The sequence below is a fragment of the Amia ocellicauda genome, chromosome 4 (assembly GCF_036373705.1).
Source record: "Amia ocellicauda isolate fAmiCal2 chromosome 4, fAmiCal2.hap1, whole genome shotgun sequence".
NCBI lineage: Eukaryota > Metazoa > Chordata > Actinopteri > Amiiformes > Amiidae > Amia > Amia ocellicauda.
Genome location: NC_089853.1, coordinates 23,027,540 through 23,043,439, shown reverse-complemented (window position 1 = coordinate 23,043,439; position 15,900 = coordinate 23,027,540). Strand labels below are relative to the sequence as shown.

Sequence of the window (15,900 nt, the reverse complement as noted above, 5' to 3'; positions counted from 1 at the left end):
TGTTTAGCTATCTCTGAGCAAATCAAGTGAGTACTTGCACAAATACGTAGGAATGAGGCATATGCTCGCATATAATACAATCCACCACATCCTGAAGTGAGAAATGGCTAATTTAGAATTTTCTAACTTAACGTTACTACAAATAGAAATACCTGCGTATAACTATATAATCATAGAATTATATTATATACTATAGAACAGAAGAAGGGCAAGTAGAGCATGTGAATTAAAGTGCTAACAGTTCAATCTTTTCAATTCAGTGTGATCCTTGAATGAGTTCACTGCACTTGGCAGGAGGGGGAGACATGCTATTGTTCCTGGGTCACTAGGGCCATCTGCCTGCATGATTGTTTTTGCTCACACAAGATATGGGGTTTAATTATCCTCCAGTGCTTATTATCATGCTGTGGGCCTTGGAGAGGTACACTTGCAAAATAACCAAAATATTACCCCGTACAACTATGCTTTTGTAGTTGTTGAAAAATGTGTTATTTGGAACATAGACATAGTAAGCCCATTATTCATAACACATTACTTTTCTTTATCTTATGGATTAAAGTAATACATTATAACTTTCCTCTCCACCTGTAAGCCAGGTGTGTCTTAGGGAGACTTGACAATAAAAAGCGGAGAGTTCAGTATTCTTTGCTAGATAAATTATTTCATTATATATGTTAATGACATATATATCTAAAATATGCCATACATTTTTTTTTTTACCAGATGTTACATATTTTGCAAGAGTGAACAGAGCACATTGCACCTTATATCCATGTATATGTGTGAAAATACTGCCACTATAAACATAAGGAAACAAGCAGTTAAGTCTAAAGCCATCTTTTTTCTCTTACATAACTGTTCTGAAATGTCCTCGTGTTATCTAGAGAAGAGTGAAGGGAGGTTAAAATTAAACACAACAACAACTACAAAAAAATGTTTGTTCTGACCCACCCTCAAAGATAGTGCCTGACAAGAAGATCAAGGGGCACTCAGCATAAATAGCCCAGATATCTTGTTTGTATTTCAAACAAACGTCTGTTCATAGCAAGAAGCCAGTTGCAACAGGCCGACCCATTGCAGGTAGTCAATATGTTTCTGCTCTAGTTCGCTCTCGTTGACTGTCATTGGGTTGAGCACTGGCAACACTGGTTTGCATTTTCTCTAAACAGCCTGTCAAGCCTGACCTCAAAACCCTATAGTGTGTCACTTATTAACCATGTTAGTTCAGTTTCCGCAAGACGTTTTTCAGATAGTACATATAATTACATTTTATTGTCTTTAAGAATTCTTGCCATTGTACATTTTTCAGTTATCGTTTCCGTGAAAATGCCCCACAGAGCTGCACTTGAAACATGAATCATCCCTCAATAACAATAATGCCATTCTGGGGAGGGGTTGGTGGAGGTCTTAACTATAAGTTCCTTTCTAGGTGGAAGATTATGAGTCACCTGCGTCTCTGTCGTGTGTTTTATTTTAAGATGGATGAACATAAAAAAATACAAAGACAAATTAGTCCATTGCTGAATGTGATTACTGTAAAGTGACACACAGGAGAATGAAAAACCTCTTCCCAATTTGTAAAAGTTAAATTAGGGCTAAAAGGGTCGAATGAGATACAAATGGGAAAGTTTCCATGCACATTTTCCATTTACTTCACAGTCATTACAACACTTTCCAAGGCTAACTTAATTAATTATTTTCAGACAGATGACTTAGCATGGAAAATTATATGGTACACATATTGAGGTGACCACTGGGAATGTGTATCAGGCAGTTATGCTTAAAAGTGAGAAGTGTTTGATGGTTTCAGTTATTTCCACGCATACTGCCTACAGGCAATTGAAAAGGGAAGATAAATCTTAGGATGTATTTTTATAGATGGGGATTTCACAAGTTATTTCAGTTGCTTTCACTGAAAATTAATCAATTTTAATGGTTTTTAATCCAGTAGCTTTTGATTCTTGCAAACACTTGTGTGATTGTAATTATATTTCTTTGAATATAGCCCCATATCTACCATCTATGCTTTTTTTTTTTTTACATTAACCTCTAAGGATGTCTGTTGAGGAGCTGCATTAGTGCTGCCATGTTATGCATCAGTCATGTTGATGCTGAAGCTCCTTGATGTTGCTGAACAGGTGAAGCATACTATCTAACTTAATGGCTTTCAGCTTTAATGTGATGGAGATGACACGGCCAGACAATACTGCATTAGCAAACTAAGCCGTTCCCAACCCGGCCAGCTGCCCTGCTCACGTTTGGATTTTGGTTTCTGAGAGGTAGTGATTTTGAAAGGCACTGCGGTCAGCTGGAATGGGAGTAGCAACCACAAAAGTCACCCCTTACAGACGTGCAACTACACCTACCTGCAGCCTTTCAGTGTTTGCGGGCTGCCCACCGGTTCTGCAGAAGAACGGCAATGGTGGCTAGAGCAGTTGCAGAAAATTGCCTTAACAAGCCTTCTTTAATGTACCCTTACATAATTGTGAAACTAGACATCAGGAACTGTATCTCTTGCATTCCCCATGGCTCTCAATGAGGGAAGATGCCATTGCAAGCTTGAATTGATTAGTCTTCAATATGTCAGCTTCCCTAAGAGCCTGCACCTGTAAATGTGACCCTGACCCAACATTCTGGCCTGTGTCAGACCAGCATTGTCTACAAGTCTTTACTAAATAAGGAAAAACAGGCCAATAACATAAACACACTATTCACTGAAAGGCTTGTCCTCATTATTCCACCCCCACACACTTGCAGCTCATCAGCGAGCTGTAAGAGGGTTCTAGTGGGGTGGAGCTTCTCCTGGCCGCCTGTCCTGAGTGTGCATGCTCTTCAAAAAGCGTGACTGTATAGAGCCTTCTTCTTGTTCTTATTCTAATAAGACTGATTAAAAAACAGACTTTCTAAGACTATTCATTGGGATTCTTACAAAGCAGTGATGTCAGAGAGCAAGAGAGAAAAAACACAGAGTGTACATTTGCTGGATTGCAAGTGTTTTAAATAAACGTTTGGTTTAAAACAAGGCAGTTACTCCACACCTTCTCACTAGTGTATGGGCTGTGCAGTGTGGCCCGTGCAGGGGCAGATGTGTGGCCATTCTTGGAGCTGTTCCTTGTTGATAGGGTAACAAACTGACACCTCCACTGCCAGCTGGCTCTGGCACACCGCAATTAGCTAGCCATAAATCTGAGCAAGATAAAAGATGAGCTGACAGAGTGAGTCATTTTGCTGTACCCTTTTAGATGCAGTATACTAAACAAATCATTATCCTGTTATTAAATTACTTCATTCATGTACAACTGGAGACCAGTTAATTCCCAGCTTTTTGAGGAATCCAACAGAGAGATGATAACTGAAGTCTGTATAAGATTCAGCTTATTATCTGAGGGACCACTGGTCACAGCCTATGAATAATAATAATAATAATAATAATAATAATAATAATAATAATAATAATAATAATAATGTGTATATTTCATGTTAAAGTTCACAATACTACATAAAAGAAAATTGCAGAAAGCTGTAATCATTCCAGGATCCAGTACAGTAAGCTCAAGTTATGAAACTGAACTCTGAAATTCCTTACCAGGCTTCAATTTGTCGTTGGAGTCTGTTTCTGTTTAAACATTTTGGACGAATGTATACCTTTCAGATGACGTATTTTAAAAACATGTTTTAGTGTTGGCTTTTTTTATGCCTAATATGTTATATATATATATATATATATATATATATATATAATTGATACATACTGCCTCCTTTTAGGAAGGAATATCTAATTTATCATTTGAAATATTCATATCAATACAATACATTTGTTACATAGTGACTGTTAATTAGATTACAATATCATATATAATATATAGATGTTATTTGTCTTTAACAATTACTGCCAATTAATTTTCTCATTTACTTTATTTTTAAAGAGTTGGTGTGAGAGCTACACATAAAGCCAATTGCCTACAGTGCACTACAGACACTGTGTCTGCTTCTTTTCTTAATGGACATGAAGGATAAGCAAGATATGAACAAAGGGAAAAGCATATCTGTAAGTAGTCAGCTTTTCCTTGCGTGATCTCATTGTTTTCTCTCTGATCAGGGGAATCCTTTTTGCTCAATACCAGGGTGTGTCAGTAGTGACAAAGGTCTAGGGGAACATTCCTATAATCCAGCATTTTTCAGGCAGATTGGTTTAAAGGAAGAGGAAAAGAATTGCAGCCAAATTCTTCCATCAAAGTCATGGGTAATTAACCTCTGGCAGTAATACAATAACTTTCAGTACTTGTTCACAGACCTCCATTATCAATTTTCGTGACAATTGGTGACAGTTTGTTTATATATAAGTGACGGTGGTGTGACGATGGGAGAGTTTTGTGATGCTCCATTCAGCTCTCAACCATGTTCTGTGGGAAGGTTGCAAAAACCTTCTAATACTTTTCCCAATAATATAAATACAATTATGAATAATAACTGACCTTCATATTCTAGTGCATCTATCTATTTCTCTCTATATATACACATATAAAAGGGCAGTGATGTTCAGACTGTACAATGCACTAGTTAGAGCTCATCTGGATACTGTGTGCAGTTCTGGGCTCCACACTTCAAGAAAGATATCGCTGCTCTAGAGGCAGCTCAGAGGAGAGCAACCAGACTTATTCCAGGTCTGAAGGGAATGTCCTACTGAGAGACTGAGGAACTGAACCTTGTCACCCTGGAACAGAGGAGACTACCTGGGGTCTTGTTTCAAGTATTCAAAATCATGAAGGGCATCGACCACATCAAACCAGAGGAGCTTTTCCAGATCAGTAGGGACCCACGCACCCAGGGACACAAATGGAAATTGGGCTTCAAGGCATTCAAGACGGAAAACAGGAGAAACTTCTTCACACAGAGAGTTGTCACAATCTGGAACAAAATCCCCAGCGATGTGGTTGAAGCTGAGAATTTGGGAACATTTAAAAATAGACTGATAGGATCCTTGAATCACTTAGTTATTAATGGACACCAAACGAGCACGATGGGGCGAATGGCCTCCTCTCGTTTGTAAAGTTTCTTATGTTCTTATACACACACACACATATATATAGTACTGTGCAAAAGTTTTAGGCAGGTGTGAAAAAATGATGTAAAGTAAGAATGCTTTCAAAAATGTTAATAGATTTTATTTATCAATTAACTAAATGCAAAGTGTACTTCTAGGTACACTTGCACACAGTTTTTGAAGGAACTCGGCAGGTAGGTTGGCCCAAACATCTTGGAGAACTAACCACAGTCCTTCTGTGGATTTAGGCAGCCTCAGTTGCTTCTCTCTCTTCATGTAATCCCAGACAGACTCAATGATGTTGAGATCAGGGCTCTGTGGGGGCCATACCATCACTTCCAGGACTCCTTGTTCTTCTTTACGCTGAAGATAGTTCTTAATGACTTTCACTGTATATTTGGGGTCATTGTCATATTGTGGAATAAATTTGGGGCCAATCAGATGCCTCCCTGATGGTATTGCATGATGGATAAGTATCTGCCTGTACTTCTCAGCATTGAGGAGACCATTAATTCTGACCAAATCCCCAACTCCATTAGCAGAAATGCAGCCCCAAACTTGCAAGGAACCTCCACCATGCTTCACTGTTGTCTGCAGACACTCATTCGTGTACCGCTCTCCAGCCCTTCGGTGAACAAACTGCCTTCTGCTACAGCCAAATATTTCAAATTTTGACTCATCAGTCCAGAGCACCTGCTGCCTTTTTTCTGCACCCCAGTTCCTGTGTTTTCGTGCATAGTTGAGTTGCATGGCTTCTTGGCCACAAGTCTTCCATGAAGGCCACTTCTGACCAGACTTCTCCGGACAGTAGATGGGTGTACCAGGGTCCCACTGTTTTCTGCCAGTTCTGAGCTGATGGCACTGCTGGACATTTTCCGATTGCGAAGGGAAGTAATCATGATGTGTCCTTCATCTGCTGCAGTAAGTTTCCTTGGATGACCACTGCATCTACGGTCCTCAACGTTGCCCGTTTCTTTGTGCTTCTTCAAAAGAGCTTGGACAGCACATCTGGAAACCCCTGTCTGCCTTGACATTTCTGCCTGGGAGAGTCCTTGCTGATGCAGTATAACTACCTTGTGTCTTGTTGCTGTGCTCAGTCTTGCCATGGTGTATGACTTTTGACAGTAAACTGTCTTCAGCAACCTCACCTTGTTAGCTGAGTTTGGCTGTTCCTCAGCCAGTTTTATTCCTCCTACGCAGCTGTTTCTGTTTCAGTTAATGATTGTGTTTCAACCTACATATTGAATTGATGATCATTAGAACCTGTTTGGTATAATTGTTTAATCATACACCTACATACACCGACTATATGCCTACAAAATCCCTGACTGTGTGCAAGTGTACCTAGAAGAATTGATGCTGTTTTGAAGGCAAAGGGTGGTCACACCAAATATGGATTTGATGTAGATTTTTCTTCTGTTCACTCACTTTGCATTTAGTTAATTAATAAATATAATCTATTAACATGTCTATTTTTGAAAGCATTCTTACTTTACAGCATTTTTTCACACCTGCCTAAAACGTTTGCACAGTACTGTATATAATATGCATTTTATACATGACCCTGTTCTATTAATGTGACACTCCTGTGTTAAGAGTGTACAAATGACCCATACCCAGAGACCTGGTTTTTGGTGTAGCAAGTCTGTCATTTGTTTGGTCTGCACTCAGGAGTAAAGGGCTACATTCAGTCTTTCAGTTACACAAACAGATACACAACAAGATAAACAAGAAATTAATTAATATAAAATCCATTTGGAAGCAAAACATTTAGCAGCTTTAATAACAAGGTGTCTTTGTGAGAGGTGAAAGTTTTTCTTTACTAATTGCTTGGCATTAAAATTGCATTAATCCTATGTACTTAATGAAATCCTGACAGTACTATTACATAAATCTAGGTCAGTAGCTGGTTGAGATTTTACTCAGGAAATACTACAAATACAGAATTGCAACTAAATTATATTTGCACATGTCAATTAGGAAAAAATATATATGTATGCATATAAAAGCTTCTTTCAGACATTTAGGTCCCTCTTTTCCAAACCAATATCAAAGCTTGCCATGCTGACCAAGGAACTCCTGCTGATGACCATTTTGGAATAAAAACAAGTTCAAATGCATTTTGATTCTCATATGATGAAACACTAGCATTTAAACACATATTTCCTGGTAGGGACTAATTAAACTGCAGACACCAAATACTGAAGGAAGACTTCACAGGATCCAACCAAAAAATAAACAACAGACTGGCCATCGCTGTTTGCTGAACAGAATGTTCTGTGTTGACAGAATGGCACCCTGTATTGCACAAATATGAACCATCGACCTACATGGTGAAAAAAAAGGAATGCAGTTTGAGCAAACGCTAAGCAAACTCCTGTGGAATTTCATATCTTTAAGAGGAATATTTCTGCACTGCTTTGTTAATATACAGACAGAAATCACTTTGAAGGTCAGAGGTCTCTGATTATACTGATAGGTGTCCAATGATAACACAGTGATTCCTTCCTGCAGTCAAGGCTTTTTCATGTCCATAGGGGTGGCACACTTTTTTTCCTTTTTAAACACATTCTTGGGCAAAGATCATCATTATTTACAAAGGGAACTGACTTTTTCCAACCTCACCAATAAAGTTCCCTCCATTCTGGCAACAGTACACAAAGACCACACAGGTCCCAATAATCACAGAGCTGGAAGCTTCTTCATGCTGCTCTTAGCTTCAGATGGTCTCGCAAATCTGTGAGAAGACATTCCATTAGTCCATTAGATTTATCTTTTTCTAGGCTGTTCTCCTTCACATTAATTATTGGCCCAGCAGTAGGCTGCGCAACATTTCAGAATGTGGGGGAGGTGACAGGGAACTCACCATTGACGAGCACTGGCTTAATTTCAAGGATACCCCAAAGCAAGAAAATTATCCAAAACAAGGTCTATCTATCTCTATTTCTGTGGCCTCATTTATAAGGAAGAGGGGCTAGACCAAGTCAAATCTTTGACCCACCTGCAAATTGCAAAGTAATAATTTGCACCCTAACAATGTTTAATTTATAGTTAGAAGCCCCTTTCTACTATTTCTACATTGAAACGTGATAAGATACATCTCTGTAATTTGCGACTTGTGGGTGGGTCAAAGTTTTGATTTCGTTCTAGCCTGTATTTGCATAAGGCCATTTATGTGAACTGAGTGGATTACTATGGATTTAAGAATCAATACTGTACTGATGTTGGCCACTGAGTGTTTTATCTGTTTTATCTTTGTAATCAAACTACCTTTTTCTGTGATTGGAAGAATGTGTGTTGATGCTTTCACCCCTAAGACAGGGGATTGTGTTAAATCAGTTACATAGCAATCTCTTTCTATACTCGGAACAATATATATATATATATCAGGCAGTTCAAATGCTTTTCAGTAAGCAAAACATTAAAAAGCATGCTTAAAAAGCAAAAGTATGGATTTTTTTCCCCCATTCACTGAAAAAGTCAGTATTCCAACAAAGTAATTTGTGAGTGAATTTCCATAAGTGCTCGAGGGCCATTTCACAGTTATGCTACACAGCTGTAAAAATTCAGAGAAGGATAAAAAGAAATTATGCAACATCTGCCATACCTATTTTTCCATATCAAATTTACATTACCTTTTTTTTTACCTTCAATGGAATGAAGGCCAACATAATTTTTTAATGTGAAAATAAAATCTCAGCTTAATACAAATTGATATATACTGTAATTCTCTTGAAAAATCACACATTTTCCATTTCTGTTTGGAGGCAGTGCCATGAAATTCATAAAAGAAACTCAGTACCCAGTAATCTTCCCAAAATCACATCCTCAGACTAGATCTTTCAATTCAGCATCTGGATTCACTTAAGAACAGTCCCTGTTATAGCATCTTAAATTGATGAAATACATGCCCTAGCCACTGTGATTTCCCTGATTTGCATCACTCCTCTGATGGAAATGCCTGGCACTCACTGCAGTGCCAGAACCTCTAATCAGAAGTCCTGTTGGTCTGGAAAGTACTCAAGCAAAACTGTTTAGAGAACCTATGATTGGACGTTTTCTATTGAAGAAAATTATTCTCTTTCAAAAGCAGGCTCTATTACATAGTACCCCATAAAACACTTGGCATGTATTATTATGGTTCATATAGCAATAACTTGAAGTGCTAACCAAGATGCAGAGGTGAGCCATAGCCAAGTATTTGTTAAGGCACTTTTTCACCATTTATGGATGTTCTTTATGTACAGGTCGTGGTATGCACTACAAGTACATACCCTGTGTAAATACTTTCCAGCTTAATCAATCATATGTGTACCTATGAGAAGTTGATAAAGAACTCCCTTGGATGCAGCATAGTATTTTAACTTTAATAATAAAAAAATAATAATCATAATCATAATAATAATTAAAAAAACAGGTTTCATTTTAGGAAACAACTTACTTCCTTAAGATGTTTATTTCCTGTATGATGTACCTCCAAACAAAAAAAAGTCACTTCCACTTAGAAAATGCAAAATAAAACTATTATTCATCAAAGTATTCCTGTGGATGGGAAGAAATGTTTTTCTCCAATGTTTGTACTGTACCTGCACTCGTGAAGTGCCAACACTAAAAGCACAGGTTCAAAATTCACAAACTTCTGTCATGTTTAGATCCCTAAAATGTGGTGATATTTTTTTGACCTCTTTCTTAAAGAAATTAAATGGACAGCTTGCCGAACAATTTTTAACCCTATTCCATATACATCCTAGACTGGTAAGATCAATTTGCAGCACACAGGCCACCAGAGGGCTAAAAGTCTGAAACCATATGTAGCAACATCATGGATTTCTTTCAAAGACATGTGTTGCTCTGAGAAACTAGTGACTGCATGGAAATGTATCTGCAGTATTTTACCCTCAGTTTTCTCATCCTCTACAGCCAGAGACTACAGAAGTGGGTGTGTGTTTCCAGGCAATGGGAATATTACACAAACGGGGGATTTCATTAATATTTTTATTCTTCTGAGAATATCTGTGTAGTTTAATATTTGTGTTAGGCTGGAAGAGGTAATGATTCAACATGAGAAGACAGTTCCTTGTATCACATGTACAGTTGTGTCAAAATAAAAGCTAAATCAATAACTGGGAAATTTGCATCTGATTGATCCACTGCCTTGAGTGCAATTTAAAAAATATATACTTTCATAATTGTAATTACTATTGAGAATTTATATACTGCATGAATAAAATAAATTGCAACATTAATTTTAATAAGGGATATCCATAAACATAAAAACCTAATAAGAAATTATGATGGGTCATACATTTTTTCCCCAGGATAAACCATCTTAAACCATACCTGTCAAAATCAAAATAAGCATTATGCTGCAAGGTGGGCATTTGACAGCAAAATACTATTCTGCTTTCTGTAAACCCTGTAAATATACATTAACATTTATTATGATTTTAAAAAGTTTTTAATGGTGAATGCCCATCTAATGTTTTAGTCAAACATCTTTACAAAATTCTAATGTTAATGCTTGTATTTTTTTTTTTATCTTTCACTTAGTGGAAAATACATAATCTATAAAAAATATTGAGATTCATTAAATATTATTTTTGTCGATAATGATTAAAAAATCCAAATGTTCTTTCCATTTACACAGTGGGATGCATTGTATCAATATTGTATAAAATAAGGCAGTCTTTCAGTAAGATATCAAATACAAAATTTCTGGGAGAAAAATCTTTGAAGTCCAAACTTTGTTTACAGAGGTCTTCTATTTCTCTTTTTTTTTTCGAGTTGGGAAGTTTACAATATGTCCCTATAGGTGTGAGTCTGGACACTCAGAGATCAGTTACAATACAGTTTGTTCCTAAATAAGCCATCCCTATTATGGACAAAATATTAAAACATACATTTCTATTCTTTACAGTGCAATAGAAAGGTGTCATTCTAATTTATATTTGTATTAAGAAAATAAAAAGGTCTATACATTAACAAAATGTATACTTATGGATATGACTCATGTAAAATTGTAATGCATCTCTAAGTCAGCTTTGGCTTTTCTTTTTTATCTTTTCTTTTTTCTTTTTTTTAAGTATTTATAAATTTATAGAAAATATTGAACATCTAAAACAAAATAAATAAACCAAATGTCTAAATCACAAATGCTAACAATCAAGATGGGAAGGTTTTTCTTCTATTCAACGGCCCAAAATAACTCCCACACACTCCATCCTTCTAAGAAAATAAGACTCCCCTCCTCGAGACTTGCTTTGTGTAGCTACATATCTGTCCAGAGACGACAGACTAGAGGCCTGAAAGTCATGATCAGTAGACACTTATATGAATTAAAAACAAAAAAAATACAGAGAAGCTTAAATAGAGGTGGAGTGTAGTAGCAGGTTTATAGTGTTCTGTAGTTTTTAAAAAGTGAGACTATGCTGATGCCAACGTCTCCCCAAAAGACCAAGGCTCTGTGGCATGTCAGTGTGTGAAATCTTCCAGGCGGCTGCAAGAATCGGAGCAGTCATTCAGTAAAGTGGACGCTGGAGAGACCAAGCCGATGGACCGGCCTCCTCCACTACTCTGCCAGTGCTGTCAGTCTTGCCAGGCCAGAGTGGCTCCCGCATCGTCTTCAACTGTGGAACCACTGCTGCTGTGACGCTACATCCTGTATGGTCACAAAGGATCCCCCAGTGACCCGACCTTTGGGATTGTCACCGCAATCAGGAACCAGTTTCAAAAGTTTTTCTTTTTTCTTTTCTTTTTTTTAATTACTAGGAAATTTATTTTAACATCTGTAATTGTTTGTTTGCTTGTGTACTTCTGTGTGTACGGTACAGAAATCGAGGGTATAAAGTCCACACGGCTTGGCGCTGCCCCCACGCTGCCATGGCCGACACGGCGCTCCGGCAGCAGGTGAAGAAAGGCGGCTCCGCAATGGCATCGAGTCTGACTGGAGAGAGGACCCCCCCCAACAGCCTGGGTTGTTATTCTGGGGGGGGGCGCAGACTCCGCAGCTTCCTATCATCCAGGCCTTTCCAATACTTAAAGTTGTTGTCTAGGTGCTGCATTAAGTTCGGCAGGTCTGCAAATGCTGGGGGGGGAACAAATAAATGGAAGAGGCAACAGGAAGGTATTTTTTAGGAATGTTTTAAATACCTTTCTAGTAAAAAATAAACATCTTAGTACCAAGGTGTATGAATAGGCACCAGTGTTCAGAGCACTTCAGCCAAACTATTTAATGCTTAAAAATGCCTATTTAGGCCTAATTTGAAAGGATGCCCCCTATCAGACATTACAGCATCATCAGATTATAAAGATTCCTTTGAACAATTCTGTGTCTTTCAGAGATTTATTTTTGGTTTCACATAAGATGTTCTAATCATTGAAGATTCCCAAAAATTACACATTTCAGAACAAAAATTCTGTATTGAGCAAAAACAAATAAAGAAAGCCTCTTACCATCCCATGCATCAAACATATCGGTGATGAAATAGTCGATGAATGAGATCTGGGACTTGGGAATGCTACAGGTGTTTCTGTCAAACACTGGCATCACCACAGGGAGGCCCTGGCGCTTCTCCTCGTCAGTCTGCACAACGCACAACAACACGTCACTGCTGGGTGGTGTGTTCACACAGAATATACACAAAAGCACTACTTTTTAACAGAACAGTTATTTTTTAATTTGTCACATTATTGTGTTTTTAGCATTCTGAAAATCAGGCCAGTCTTTAATTACCTGTGCAAAATATTCTTCTGAAATGCGGCCGGCCCACTCAATACAAAGTTCTAGTGGTCTACAGGGATTAGAGATGTCCGCACACTTTATCAGCATGCGTTTCACAAGAATGCGATTCTCTGGAGATGTCAATATGCTTTTGACAGAATCGCCATCTCCATTTTCCTAGGAAAAGACAGAAAATCTGAAGTTTTTCAAACATCTATTAGCTGTCCATACATACTACAGCGGAACACACTTTATTGCAATACAATATCTTTACAATATCAATAAAATGAAAGCAGTAAGACAGAATTTAAAGAATTTACTCTGCTTGTGAAACAGTACTGGATCTTCAGTGTAGCGTTTTAAAAATAGACACTGCATTCTTCGGAGTGTAGGCTCTCTACCATTTTCATTAAAAAGATCCCAGATCCTTTAAAATGCCCTTGCCCTGCATTCTACAGTCTAATGTGAAACCTGGTACCTGCCTGTTAAATTCTCACTCTGAGCAGTTGCCAGTGCCCAATTGTGAGAAGCACTGAAGCTATTTTAAACCAGTATTTCTTTTTATACTAAATTCACCGTTTTAATTATTGGCTGCATGTCAGATTTTAACGACAATAAAAGCCAAAGGCACACAAAATACATTCTCAAGTGAAGTGTGAAAAATGAAGTAGACTGTCAACGAGGAACCCAAGTTTTACTCGTGTGACTATTTATTTTACACTTTATCCTGGCACCTGGATTAGCTGGAAATATTGACTGCTTTCACCAGAAGGTAAAAAAGTCTATGAAATACGTCTATGGTGAAGCAATTCATGATTTTTTGTATATTATATGTTAATTAAAATGAACTGCATTTTACACATCAGCTCCTAACATGAATGAATGATCCATCACTTCCAGGAGGTGATTACAAAAGAAAAGAATAATAAGTAGTCTAATTTTCACACTCAAGATGATAAGAGCATCATCAAATCAGAGTGCTTAAAACCTGAAGACTAACTGTGTGAGAAAAAAATCCAATTTGATCCAGAACACCCTAGAACACACCTCCTTGGAAGGTCTGAACCCACCCACCTCGTTCCCATATTCTTCAATAGCACAACTTCTCTTACCCCATTTTCTTCCAGTGCTGCCAAAGGCTTGTTAATGCTGTTTACAAATTTGTTGACATGCTCAAAGTGCTTTGTCATTTCCGTTGCCAGAACCATGTCGATGATTGCTTGCCGGAGTGTTCGATACTCATTTCTATTTAAAATAAATAAATATATATAATAAGATTTAAAATAAAAATACAATTCAAAATAACACACAAAACCTAAAGACTTCTGAGACTTCACACCTAGCTAATAGGGAGTCAGAGTGAATGAATAGCCTATTGTGCACATCCACTCTTCAAAGAGAATCACTGCATGTTAAAGATACTGGTCTGAGATTAAAAGCTAAAAGCACATTACAACAGATTTTCACATCTCAAATCAAAAAAGATGTGCTGTTTATAAAATCCCTGCCATTTTCACAAATACATACAGTCAGCAGACTGCTACTAAAATTATCCTCTGGGATAATGAATAAATGCTGCTTTTCAACACGTTTCATCATTGTCATAAACTTAGAAAATAAAAGCCACAATATACAGTGTATTATACACATACAGATTAATCCCTATGAAGTCATATGAAATAACATTATAAAAAGGAGTCTGTCACTCCTTACATTTCTTTGTGTAACGATAGTGTTACATAAATCATATACTTAAAACTTGACAGTAATTGTGAATCAATGCTGGGAAAACTGTATAAATGTCCAAAGCATGGAGCTATAGTTACAGCAGTCTCATATCAACTATAGGGATGTAGGGAGAAGACTTTGACTAGACGGAGCAATAACAGCATAGGGAACCCGCCAACTCAGCTGGACTCCCAGAGCGTTGGAGGGGATCATCCCAGTCTCTGCACTCGCTCACCTCTCCATGTTTTTGAAGATGTTGCACTTGTCGTCCCGGGTGGTCAGCTGGAAGGCCAGCGCAGTGTGGTGGCTCTCTAGCACGGCCGTGTCATTGTACAGGACTGCCAGCTCGCTGCTCGCGTTGCACAGGAACGAGTTCGTCCTCCCAGGGTGATCCACGTCGTGGACAGTGGCAGCAATCAGGGCGGCCACTTCATCGATCTGGTCTAGGCTTTGCTGCAGAAGGGATTGGTCAAGTGATATTTTAAACGCATATAGTACCGTTTTATTTAGTTTTCCTCCATTTCCATAGTCATGGGTTTTAAGGAAGGGAACCACCATTTATAACATTGCACGGATGGGAAATAAGGGTTTGAACTTAGGACAGTTCGACTTAAGACATCTCTGCGGGAACCAATTAGGTCGTAAGTGCGGGGGTTGCCTGTATTCATATGGACATAACACAACATACCCCACCCCTCAGCCCCTAACCCCCAGCTACTCTAATGCAATACTTGGCAGAGGGAAAAGATTAAATCAGGCTTATTATAAAACATATGGAATCAAGGTTACTGTTTGTGTGCAGCGATTCAGTCTGCTCATTCACTAAATACAATTATAAAATACAAAAGACAGTAACATTGACCAACCTTCACCCTCTCCTTACAAAGGAAATAGGCCGTAGCGTGCAGCACGTCAGCAGCGTGAGTGGAATTGTGGTAGGAGTTGGATGAATGATAATTTGCTTCAATCACCTGCAGCCAAGACCTCAACGTTGCTTCAGGGCAGTTTAGGAATTCACAAACCCCAAAGCGTGAAAATACTTTTAGACCTAGATAAACCAAAGGCCTAATAAAAACAAGAAAGGAAAAGCAGAAAAAAAATACAAATTGGATTAATCTCACTTATGACGTCTTACAGTACCATTTTTATAGTAGACAAAATTATTCAAAAGGCATTTAAAAACTTAGCTGTAATATATCAAACATTAACAAGTTTGAAGAGAAGTCATACATTTGAAAGTAAGCATCTGTGTGTTCATCACAACTGTGATCCTATAAGGTTTTAAGTTGTATTACAGTTAGTTTACTATTCCTTTCAAATACAAAGGATATCACATCCCATCTCGGCCAGAAGACGGCATGTAAAAGTATGTCAGACTGTTGTATCTACTGAAGTGTCATGGCACAAG

General features: G+C 37.9%; 1 protein-coding gene across 3 annotated transcripts in view; it reads right to left on the bottom strand.

The window, feature by feature from the left end:
• Positions 1-10,022: 10,022 nt before the first annotated feature.
• Positions 10,023-15,900, bottom strand: part of pde8a (phosphodiesterase 8A) — a 62,783-nt gene continuing 56,905 nt past the window's right edge. For all 3 annotated transcript variants that reach the window (XM_066701451.1, XM_066701450.1, XM_066701452.1), the window contains exons 17-22: positions 15,359-15,557; positions 14,728-14,945; positions 13,877-14,009; positions 12,777-12,941; positions 12,497-12,626; positions 10,023-12,128 (exon numbers count right to left, since the gene is read on the bottom strand). In XM_066701451.1, coding sequence (XP_066557548.1) covers positions 12,022-12,128; positions 12,497-12,626; positions 12,777-12,941; positions 13,877-14,009; positions 14,728-14,945; positions 15,359-15,557 — 952 coding nt within the window. In that variant the 3' untranslated portion in view covers positions 10,023-12,021. The remainder of the gene's footprint in view (positions 12,129-12,496; positions 12,627-12,776; positions 12,942-13,876; positions 14,010-14,727; positions 14,946-15,358; positions 15,558-15,900) is intronic.